At 38.3% G+C, this 10748-nt stretch overlaps 2 protein-coding genes across 3 annotated transcripts in view; one reads left to right on the top strand and one right to left on the bottom strand.

Annotated features, from left to right (window-relative positions):
- Window positions 1–10748, bottom strand: part of tfcp2l1 (transcription factor CP2-like 1) — a 45754-nt gene that overhangs the window by 11551 nt on the left and 23455 nt on the right. The window lies entirely within an intron of this gene.
- Window positions 353–10183, top strand: ccdc93 (coiled-coil domain containing 93). Its single transcript, XM_056263176.1, has 23 exons — window positions 353–476; window positions 1264–1377; window positions 1644–1738; window positions 1857–1968; window positions 2322–2420; window positions 2532–2588; window positions 2759–2859; window positions 3574–3610; window positions 5000–5098; window positions 5230–5280; window positions 5665–5751; window positions 6224–6337; window positions 6424–6486; window positions 6775–6848; window positions 8062–8143; window positions 8249–8323; window positions 8735–8806; window positions 8893–9001; window positions 9279–9361; window positions 9492–9529; window positions 9638–9722; window positions 9812–9925; window positions 10062–10183. The coding sequence occupies exons 1-23, from the start codon at window positions 393–395 to the stop codon at window positions 10116–10118; spliced, it is 1902 nt and encodes a 633-aa protein (XP_056119151.1). The 5' UTR covers window positions 353–392; the 3' UTR covers window positions 10119–10183.

Below are 10748 nucleotides of genomic sequence, written 5' to 3'. Positions count from 1 at the left end.
TGATATTTTTATGACAGGAGCAGATGTGACACTGTGTCACATCTCTAAGCTCCTGTCATAAAAATAAACATCAAAACTGATGCAAGACCAAAACAATTATGTGACTTTACTTCTTATACAAATAATACAACCTGTAATGTTTTAATAAGGTCTGATAGCTGAACAAATGACAGCTGTTCCTCATTATCATGCCAGTCAGCTGGATGAGAGCATGGATTTTTTTCTTCTGGGTAACCTAAACCAAGCAAATACAACATTAGTATGTCGTATTTGTTAAACACACACAATAAGCACGGGGTCACTATTATTCTGGTAGTGCGCATTTGAATGGGTTTTGACCGTGACAACTTTTGCGTCACGGTATACATCTCACGTGACACATCGTGATCAACATGGCGGCCACCTCTGTGTTCCAGAGAGTGAGAACGGGCTCGAAAATCGGAGCGCAGTATGATCAGGAGGGCAATCTCATCAAGGTACCACTGGAAACAAAACACTTAAACCCTCATGTGGGCACATTTGCATTTGCAGGCAGTTTAATTTTTTAAGGTTATGCTTCAATGAATCAGAGAATCCTGCCACTTAACTTATCGGTTAAAGATAAATGCTGTATAAAAATGTTGTGTTCTAATTGTAAAGAGACGCATATGTTGTAGTAGTCCTCTTCACTTATATAAAAGTGAGAATACACGCATTAAGAAAATAAATAATAGGCATAATATATGAAGTATTTATCTACAAATGTATGTATTTAAAGGGATAGTTCACCCAAAAATGAAAATTCTGTCATTACTCACCCTCATGTTCTTCCAAACCTGTACGAGTTTCTTTCTCTGTTGAACTAAAAAGAAGATATTTTAAAGAATGTTTGTAACCAAACAGTTGACGGCACCCATTGACTTCCATAGTAGGAAAAAAAATACTATGGAAGTGCTACCGTCAACTGTCTGGTTGCCAACATTCTTCAAAATATCTTCTTTTGTGTTCAATAGGCGAAAGAAACTCGTACAGGTTTGGAACAACATGAGGGTGAGTAAATGATGACAGAATTTATATTTTTGGGTGAACTATCCCTTTTTAGATACATTTTTAGAATTTTAGAACATTTAAGAATCAATAAATACTGCCTTTTCGTTTCTTCAGTGGCAAGTAACAGAAAAAGATTAACATAAAATATAGATTTTTTTATAAAGAGTGTGTTTTAATTTGCTGAGGCTGTACCGTCCGTCATATACTGACAGCTGTATGTACTGTGATTGACAGGTGGAGACACGTGAGGATGAGGAGCAGAGTGTCAAGCTTGCTGAGATTTTGGAGTTGTTGCTTGCAGCTGGTTATTTTAGAGCACGCATTAAGGGACTGTCACCCTTTGACAAGGTACATCCGACTTTGCACACATGTGCCAACCATGGTGAACATTATTTCAACAATTATTCACCATCATTTCCCTCTGATTTTAGGGATAAGTTATGGGTAGGGTTCGGATTAGGCTAGGTAAGGATAGGGTTAGGACTACATTATTGAAAAGGAATGTTGTTCCAGCATAAACAAAATACGTTGATCCAGGAAAATGTCTTGGCAAAATCATGGTGTGTTTTACACACCATAAGATTAATTATGAACAATCTCTGCTTTTACTTAAGGTGGTAGGAGGAATGACCTGGTGTATAACTACATGCAACTTTGACATAGACGTTGACCTACTCTTCCAAGAAAATTCCACCATCGGTCAGAAAATGTGAGTGGTAGATTAAACAATGCAGTAACATTAGAAGAATGAAGACTGACAAAAAAAATTCTGTTCAGACTGAACTGAATTCTGGTAAATGTGATTGTCTGTATCTTTTCCACTTAAGCGCTCTGACAGAAAAGATTGTGTCAGTTCTGCCCAGAATGAAATGTCCTCACCGATTAGAGCCTCATCAGATCCAAGGGTTGGATTTCATCCACATCTTCCCTGTTGTACAAGTATGTACACTTGCATATCTGTGGCACCTACAAGTATTTATGCTCACCAAGGCTGCATTTATTTGATCAAAGATACAGTAAAAACAGCAATATTGTGAAATATTATGACAATTCAAAACTGTTTTCTATTATAATATATTTAAAAATTGTATTCCTGTAAAAGCAAAGCTGAATTTTCAGCCGCTGTTAGTCCAATCTTCAGTGTCACATGCCTCCTCGCTGAATAGAAATATTAATATCTTTAAAAAAAAGAAAAACCTTACTGACCTCAAACTTACAGGAGTGTATTTAGTTTAAATGACTTGAGAAACAGTGCAAGAACACTTACGATGCATCTTTTGTGGGGTCTATAGTGGCTGGTAAAAAAGGCGATTGAAACCCGGGAGGAGATGGGAGATTATGTCAGGTCATATTCCATCTCTCAGTTCCAGAAAACACATGCATTTCCTGAGGTGAGACAACAGGGCAACACTGAAATATAATTAGAATGTATTAACAGTGTAATATATCAAACATGTTACAATCTGCAATCTTTGAAGACTCAGTAAATGTGTTTATTTTAGGACGAGGAGTTTGCATTAAGGAAGGAGCGAGCCATCAGTACTGTGGTGAATGTTTGCGTAAGTATCCAATAGCCTTTTATCTTTGCTTTTTCATCTCTGCTGAATTTAATATTGCCCCCATGAGCCCCACAGCTACAGAGCTGATGTGCCATCTGTTCATCCTTCTATATTTGATAATACAATATTGTGAAATATGGTTGTATATTGTCATGTGTGTTTGGGCGTAGGAGGTGTATGCTCCTCAGAGGCGTTATAAACGGCAGGTAGATGCTGGTGAGCTGTTGGATGAAGAGTCTCGGGTTCATTCCACCCTGCTGGAGTTTGGCAGGTACTCTCTTACCCTTCCATCACAGGACCTTATGACTTTGCACTCTTATCATGTCCAACTGGAAATGAACTGAGAATAAATGTAAAGTGTTATTCCGGCATGTGACGCCTGTGTGGGGATGTTTAAACATTACTGTTCAAAAGTTTGGGGTCAGTACGATTTTTTAAAATGTTTTTGAAGGAAGTCTTTGATTACAAATACAGTGCAAATCCAGTTCAGATTCTCTGTTTCCTCATTCATCCTCTTATTTGTTCCCTTCATCTTTACTGGTCTGTTTCCTGCCTCATTGTTTCAGCAGCGCTGGGTTTATATCTCCATTAACGGCATCTATTAATTCACAGGTTTCTGTACTCTTCAAATGTTCTCATTCTAAATTTCCTCCCTTTTTCCTTTCCATCTGTCTCTTATTTCACTCATCAGTCCGTGCCTTCTCATATCACAGTATATGCAGTGAGTATGACTGAGGTTCAGTTTCTGAGAATGGGAGTGACACAGAGTGACTATCGGTCAGATGTAATGACTTTGCATTGTCTTTACTTTTGCATCTTCCCAAAGTGCTGTTCTTCACACGTTGCATCTAAATGTTTCGTTAATGTAATTTCCTGTCATGTGGTGTGTCATGCCTGTAGTCTGATGTGTTTTGAAACCGACTCTTGCCTTGAGCTGCACGCTGTGTGTAATGTGAACATGAAGCATTCATTTCTGTTTTTCCAGGCGCTATGGATTCAGCAAACAGTCTAAAGCAGGCACAGTGAGTATCAGATGTTCTTTTCATTTTTCTGCCTCACCACATAAAAAAGTTCAGTCAGAGAAGGTTACAAATAAGCATGGATAAATTATTCAATTCCTTTGAGGTAATTTAAATTTCTATGGTGGATATTTTTTCTAATTAAGCTTTGCAGTTTCCTAGAATTGGCAAGAAGTTGTTCTTTGTGAGTGCAATCTCTATAAATAGTTTTGTGGTAACACTACAGTGAAGTCTTATTTGTTAATATTAGTTAATGCATTAGTTAACATGAGGAATATACAGTTTTTACAGCATTTATCACAATGCATTAACTAATGTTAAAGGGATACTCCACTTTTTTTGGAAATAGGCTCATTTTACAACTCCCCCAGAGTTAAAGTGTTGAGTTTTACCGTTTTTGAATCCATTCAGCCGATCTCCGGTTCTGGCGGTACCACTTTTAGCATAGCTTAGCATACATCATTGGAGTGGACAAGACCATTAGCATTTCTAAAAAAAAAAATGAACAAAGAGTTTCGATATTTTTCCTATTTAAAACTTGACTCTTCTGTAGTTACATCGTGCACTAAGACCGACCGAAAATGTAAAGTTGCTATTTTCTAGGCTGATATGGCTAGGAACTATACTCTCATTCCTGCGTAATAATCAAGAAACTTTACTGCCGTACCATGAGAGCAGCAGGCGTAATGATATGACGCAGCGCCTGAAAATAGTTCCATTGTGTTGACGGAAGGTAGCCTATTTTCAGACGCTTCTAGCATTTAGAAATGCTAATGGTCTTGTCCACTCCAATGATGTATGCTAAGCTATGCTAAAAGTGGTACCGCCAGAACCGGAGATCGGCTGAATGGATTCAAAAACGGTAAAACTCAACAGTTTAACTCTGGGGGAGTTGTAAAATGAGCCTATTTCCAAAAAAAGTGGAGTATCCCTTTAACAGATACACATTTTGATTTAAAAAATGTATTGGTAAATGCATTAACAGTAATAATAAACAAGTTGAAAATCATGGATATATATTAGTAATACACTGATCAAGAGGTGTGGGATAACTTCTGGTAAATTTAGTCATAAAACAAAATCAATGCATGCAAAACATTTGACAATTGGCTTGATGTCTGGTGTATATTGTAGTTCAATCATCCAAACCCAGTGGAATGCCATTTAAACTGATATAAAATGTTTTCAGTTTTCAGCTTACAGTTCTACAGGCAACAAAATTGGCAGAAAATGTCTGTTGACGAAGATTTTTGTATGCACTGACCGTAGAACCGCCCCTGTGGTGTCCATCTGGGTATAATAGACCACAGATTGAGAGGAGGGCTTGGAACTGATCTTTGTTGATTTTGATTTGTTGTTAGTTAGATCATGTGATGATAATGTTTCTAGCAGGCAGTGGAGCAGAAGCAGGTGTTGGCTCAGGGCACGCAGGGTGTGCCGCCTGGAATGGCCCAAGTGTCTGAAGAAGAGGACCTGCAGGCAGCAGAGGAGGTCAGTTAGGATCATATGAACCTACACTTGTCCTTCAATCAAATCTCACTTGTTCCTAATCACCCACTCTTCATCTGACCATCATTAATTTTTCATCAACCAATCAGAAGCTCTGTTTGATTCTTTTACAGCTCAGAATAAAGGCCCTGATGACTGGAATGGCTGCCATGGCAACGGAGGAGGTAAACTTCTAAACGCATAGCATGCTAAAGAGTTTAAAGTGATAGTTCACTCAAAAGTAAGCTAAAAATGTATGACTTGCTTTATCTGTGGAACATAAAATAATATTTTGAGTAAAGAAAATATCAGTAAAGAAAGGCATAAAACAACATGAGGATGAGTAAATGATGAAAGAAATTATCCCTTTTAAAGGTATAGTTTGCCGAAAAATGAAAAAAGTAAATGTGGTCAGAATGACAATTTATCTTTGGGTGAACATTTGCTTTAAAAGTTGATTATTTACTCATCACGTATGTCTTCAGCAGATGCCATTTTACCAAGCATATATATATAAATGGTCAACAGTCTGATCATTTTACACACTATTTCTGTATGTGTTTTTGTAGGGGAAGTTGTCAGCCAGCACAGTTGGGCAGATTGTTGGTCTGCAGTCTGAGGAGATTAAGCAAATTGCCACTGAGTATGCCGAAAAGGTGAGCATAGTGAAAACTACACTGAATACCAAAGAAATAGTCCCTCTCTTTTTACACTTATGGGTTGATGCTGGAATGCACTACATGACCTTTGCACAGATTTTTGCTCTGGATTGCATTGCAGTCTGGAGGAGTCAACGTTAGTTTGCACAATTACTAGCCAGGGTGTGTCTCAATCAGGTTGTGAATCATTGTGCGATTCACATCAATTCATAAATACTGTGGCCTCATGGGATAGTAAAGTGTCCATCGAATGCGCTCTTCAAAATCTCGGCGGAAGTAGTAGGTCATCCGGGTACTTTTCGCCTAATGTTTTCTGATTTTAGACGCAGTGATACTGTGTGATTCTCCAGTCATTTAGTGTATGATGCCTGGTTTCTCTAACCATTTATAATGGCGTCAAGTGTTTAATGCCTAGTAAATTCCTTTTAATGTATGCCAGGCTTTACTGTACATACATGTGATTGAACAGGCGGAGCGTTCTGTGGAGGATCGGCCAGAGAGATTTGGGCCTGCGCAACAACACCGGCGTCAGCTGACGTCACTCAACAAACAAATCACTCAAAAAACAAAAGAGCTGGAAGAGGTAATGCGCATACCTCACATTGCTGATATCACAGTTATTGTCTCTCCTGTTTGTTTCTTTCGTCATTGTTTCTTGGTTTATTCCAGCTGCAATCCAAACAGCAGGAGGCCAGAGTGGCGTGTGAGGATGCTAAAATCCAACTAGCCGAGGTAAGACAGGTAGACAGATATTTACTGACAGATAACAGGTTTACTCGGACCATTAAAGTACCGGTAACCATGAAATCAAAATTTGGAAAATCATGAAATCAAATAATTTTTTAAGAGCGGGACAACCTTTCACTCACATGAGATCACAGCAATAGCAAACCACAATGATCCAATGGTCAATTCCTGCAAAATCAAGTCCTGCCCTACATTTTTCTTGTATATCGGAGTGAAACGGCTTCTCAAACATCGCAATAGGGAAGAAAAGACTTTAATGTATGTGTTTTTTAGGCCACAGCGCACACTGAAAAGCTAGAGAGGGAGCTGAGCTCACTAGAGGATGTGGAGATTCAGACAGATTCTGGGTAAGTAAACAGAGCACCTGTTATTCTCTAAACTTTTTGTTTTCTTTGTAAACTTGGTTTTCATTTATACTTCTGCGTCGTTGTCTGCATTGACGTGCAATTACACATGCAGAGGGAGCATGTGAAACCCGAGGGAGGGGTTCTAGCAGACCAATCACAGCGCTTGTGGTCCACGTAGAATTGACGTGTTGCTAAATTTTTGGAGAGGTGCACGTCAGGGTACGCCAAAGGGTACGCGCGCTACACACAGCCTTCGACGTAGCTACGGCGTGAGTTCGACGCAGAAGTGTAAATTGGGCTTAATGTCCACCAAAGCGTTTTTAGTCAGCTGAAAATGTCGGCGCTCTTCTGAAAAAGCCTTGCTGTAGGCGCTTGAGATGCTATATATGCATGCATATAGGATGCATATCCTGACATAAAGGCAGTTCCAAAAGGTAGGTAAGATAATGTGAAATTCTAATGACGGTCACATTAGCGAAATTTCGCAGACAAAAAAAGATTAATTGTTGATTGTCAATAGTGTAGCAATGTATGAAGCACAGCTCACACAGCCCAGCTAGCAATAGCTGTCATTTCACCGTCTAGGTTATCTATAGACCTGATATAGTCCAAGCTATGAGTAACCCACTTCTAGCCAAAATAACCTATAATTTGGTTACATGTCGTTTTGCCAAATAACTTGCGACATGTATGTTATTCCATCATGTAAGCAAAGTCAACAGTGATTACAAGTTATTAGATTTAAGCTATAGTTAGACGTCTTTAAAATTTTCACTGACAGCCCAAATTTGCCTTGTTTTAGCCTAGACGTCAGGGCTGTGTTTGGACGGCTATTAGACGTCTTTTAAATGCAAAATTGCTTGCTGGGAGAAGTCACTTTTAAACTAAGCTGCTTTCTGTTGGTCGACATGGCAATTTCACACGACAATCTGAATTTGATGCGAAATCTGTGTGAGGAAATCTTTCGCCCTTATGCGAAATTCGCCGAACAATGGTAAATGTGGGATATATTGTTCAGATATATAGCTTAGCATCACACTGACACCAAAGTGTATTGAAATCAATTGAGAAACTTGACTAAAATTTTGGAAACTCAAATTTTTCACTTCACGCTTTTCATTTGCTAAAAGTTGAAAGCCAAAAAGCATGATGATTCCTATAAAGTGTCAGTGTCCGTGCTTTTTTAACTATTATGTTTGTTTTTATCTTTTAGCTTGCTGGAGAAAGTTCGTGCTTTGGTGGCTATGAATGAAAACCTGAAACATCAAGAGCAAATGTTCCGCTCACATTGCCGCGTACGTTACAATAACAACATGTCGCATTAACTTGGTTTGTTTTTTTCTGTTTTAGTGAGTAATGTTAAAGACATGACTATCATTAACGGTTATGTGTGTGTATAGGAGGAAATGACCCGTCTGCAGCAGAATATTGAAGAGTTGAAGCTGGAATCTGGAGACGAAGGAGATGATAAGAAGGTGCCGGTGACAGTCTCAAATATAATCATACATAGCACACACAAATATTGGATAAAAACCCAAAAAGTTTCATTGGATATAGCTTCTTTTTTTTATCAATACGTCGCTTTGTCCACCATCTTGGATACATTTTTTTATCTTGCCTCTTTCAATGATTTGGGGATTGCTGCCTTAGTATTTGGCCAAAAGAAGGTATCTTCTTCTTATTATTGAGTTTTATGGTGGATTAAAGTCTTTTATGGAGTCCTGAAGTCTTTAAAAATTCCAGAACATAAAGAAGGTATCGCAGAAGGCTGCCTACCTTTTTGAAACAATTCTCTTAGTTGGGTGTGCCAAAGTTTTGGAACGGAGTCGGTCTGTGTCAGTCTAATTTCGTTTCTCGGACTCATCCCTCTGCATGTGTGTTTGTAGGAGATGAATATGTTGATTGATCAGCAGTACACTACAGACCGAGAGAAACTACAGAAGATTCGTCTGCTCATGGTAGGTCAAGTTGAACTGATGTTTTTTCTCAGAAAATTGCAAGAGATTCTTCACACTCAAGTGTTTTTCTCTACTGCCCCCTGCAGGCAAAGAGGAATCGCGAGATCGCCATCCTGCAGCGAAAGATTGACGAGGTTCCCAATAGAGCCGAGCTGACCCAGTATCAGAAACGCTTCATTGAGCTCTACAGCCAAGGTGTTTGTATTTTAAAGTCAGACTCAGCATGACAATAAAAACTCACCCTATCTGTATGCATGTAAATGTATGTTTTTTTTTTTTATCACTAATCCATTTTACTTGGATGTACGTCACAATACAAAAGAAAAGATCTCGCTATTTCCATTATATTGCAACTTTAAGATGTTGACTATACAATTGATAGATCTGATTGGATGGGCCGCAGTCAAACCCGTTGTAATATGGCTTACAGCTTTATTAACCACTCTTTAATGGTTCATTTGGTATTTTTCAGTTTCTGCAACACACAAAGAGACAAAACAGTTCTTCACACTCTACAACACCCTGGATGACAAGAAGGTTTATCTGGAGAAGGAGGTATCTGCTTTGTTTTGCTGTGCTATTGAGAATGAGTTTTCTTGTATTTATGAATGGAATCAGACTCTATAATCAGAGTGTAGTGTTTAAAAGGATGTGCAGTGCAAGAGACTGTCTTTTTTTTTTACAGGTTAATCTGCTGAACTCCATACATGATCATTTCCAGCAGTGAGTATCAAATAAAGCTCTAGGATCCATGTAGGAATTTACAATTAATTCTGTGTCTTTCCTGAAGGCACAGGTACATGTGGGTAAAGTGTATGTATATGTTTTTAGGGCCATGGCTTCATCAGGAAGTAAAGAACAGTTTCTCAGACAGATGGAGCAAATTGTGGAAGGAATCAAACAGAGCCGCATAAAGGTACAAAACCTGCTACTGTTGCTCATTTATTTCCATTTTGCATATAAATTGGTTTAGTTCCACTAACATGTGTATTTATGCACTTAAAGATGGAAAAGAAAAGACAGGAGAACAAGATGCGCAGAGATCAGCTGAATGATGAATATCTGGAGCTGCTGGATAAACAGAGACTCTACTTTAAAACCGTCAAAGACTTTAAAGAGGTGAATACTCACAAAAAAAATCTTTATGTAAATTTCCCCCCTCTTCCCACATAGGGTGTAGACATTAATCTATTGATAATTGATATTCTGGATTGAGGAAACGGATTCATAAAATGCATGCCATTGTCTGTTTCAGGAGTGCCGCAAGAATGAGATGCTGTTGTCTAAACTGAGGGCAAAGGGAGCATCGTAACAGCTGGACAAGCACACACACCCCTTCAATACACAACCTCCTAATAGCACTTCAAAACACACATTCCCTGATGTTGATATTTCATTGTACCGCAGCCTCATGCTGATATCACATCTGGTTTTCGACTGAAACACTCTGCTGTTCAGAATGTGTGTTAGCCTAGATTGTTCTGTACATTTAACTAATTTACTGTTAAACTGGAAATGTTTTGTGCCTTTGTCTTTAATCCCATAATGTATATAACACAAATTATCTTGCTAATCACCTTTCTTTTTGTATAGTGTTTATAAAAATCTGCTGCCATAAGACCAAAACACATTAAAGGAGAATTACCTACTAGCTGAGACTTGCAGTTCTTGTGCACAATTTAAAGATGATTGAGTGGTCAGTTGCCTCCGACTTATGGTGAAAAGGGCTGGGGAAATGGGCAATGCATAGAACATTTACAACATATTTAACAAAATACTTAACAGAAAATCAAACAACCTAATGAATATTGTGATATTAATGCGCTGATTTTAATTTGTCCAGTAAATAATATTAAAGTCTGTGCTGTTGGCCAGCCTTTGTACATAGTTCATAAGCAAAACATGCATTTAAATAAAGAAAAAAACATTAGAAGGCCAATAG

This window comes from Rhinichthys klamathensis, unplaced genomic scaffold, assembly GCF_029890125.1.
Source record: "Rhinichthys klamathensis goyatoka isolate OS25496 unplaced genomic scaffold, OSU_Roscu_1.1 h1tg000201l_1, whole genome shotgun sequence".
Lineage (NCBI taxonomy): Eukaryota > Metazoa > Chordata > Actinopteri > Cypriniformes > Leuciscidae > Rhinichthys > Rhinichthys klamathensis.
This window is presented reverse-complemented; position numbering and strand designations above follow the sequence as displayed.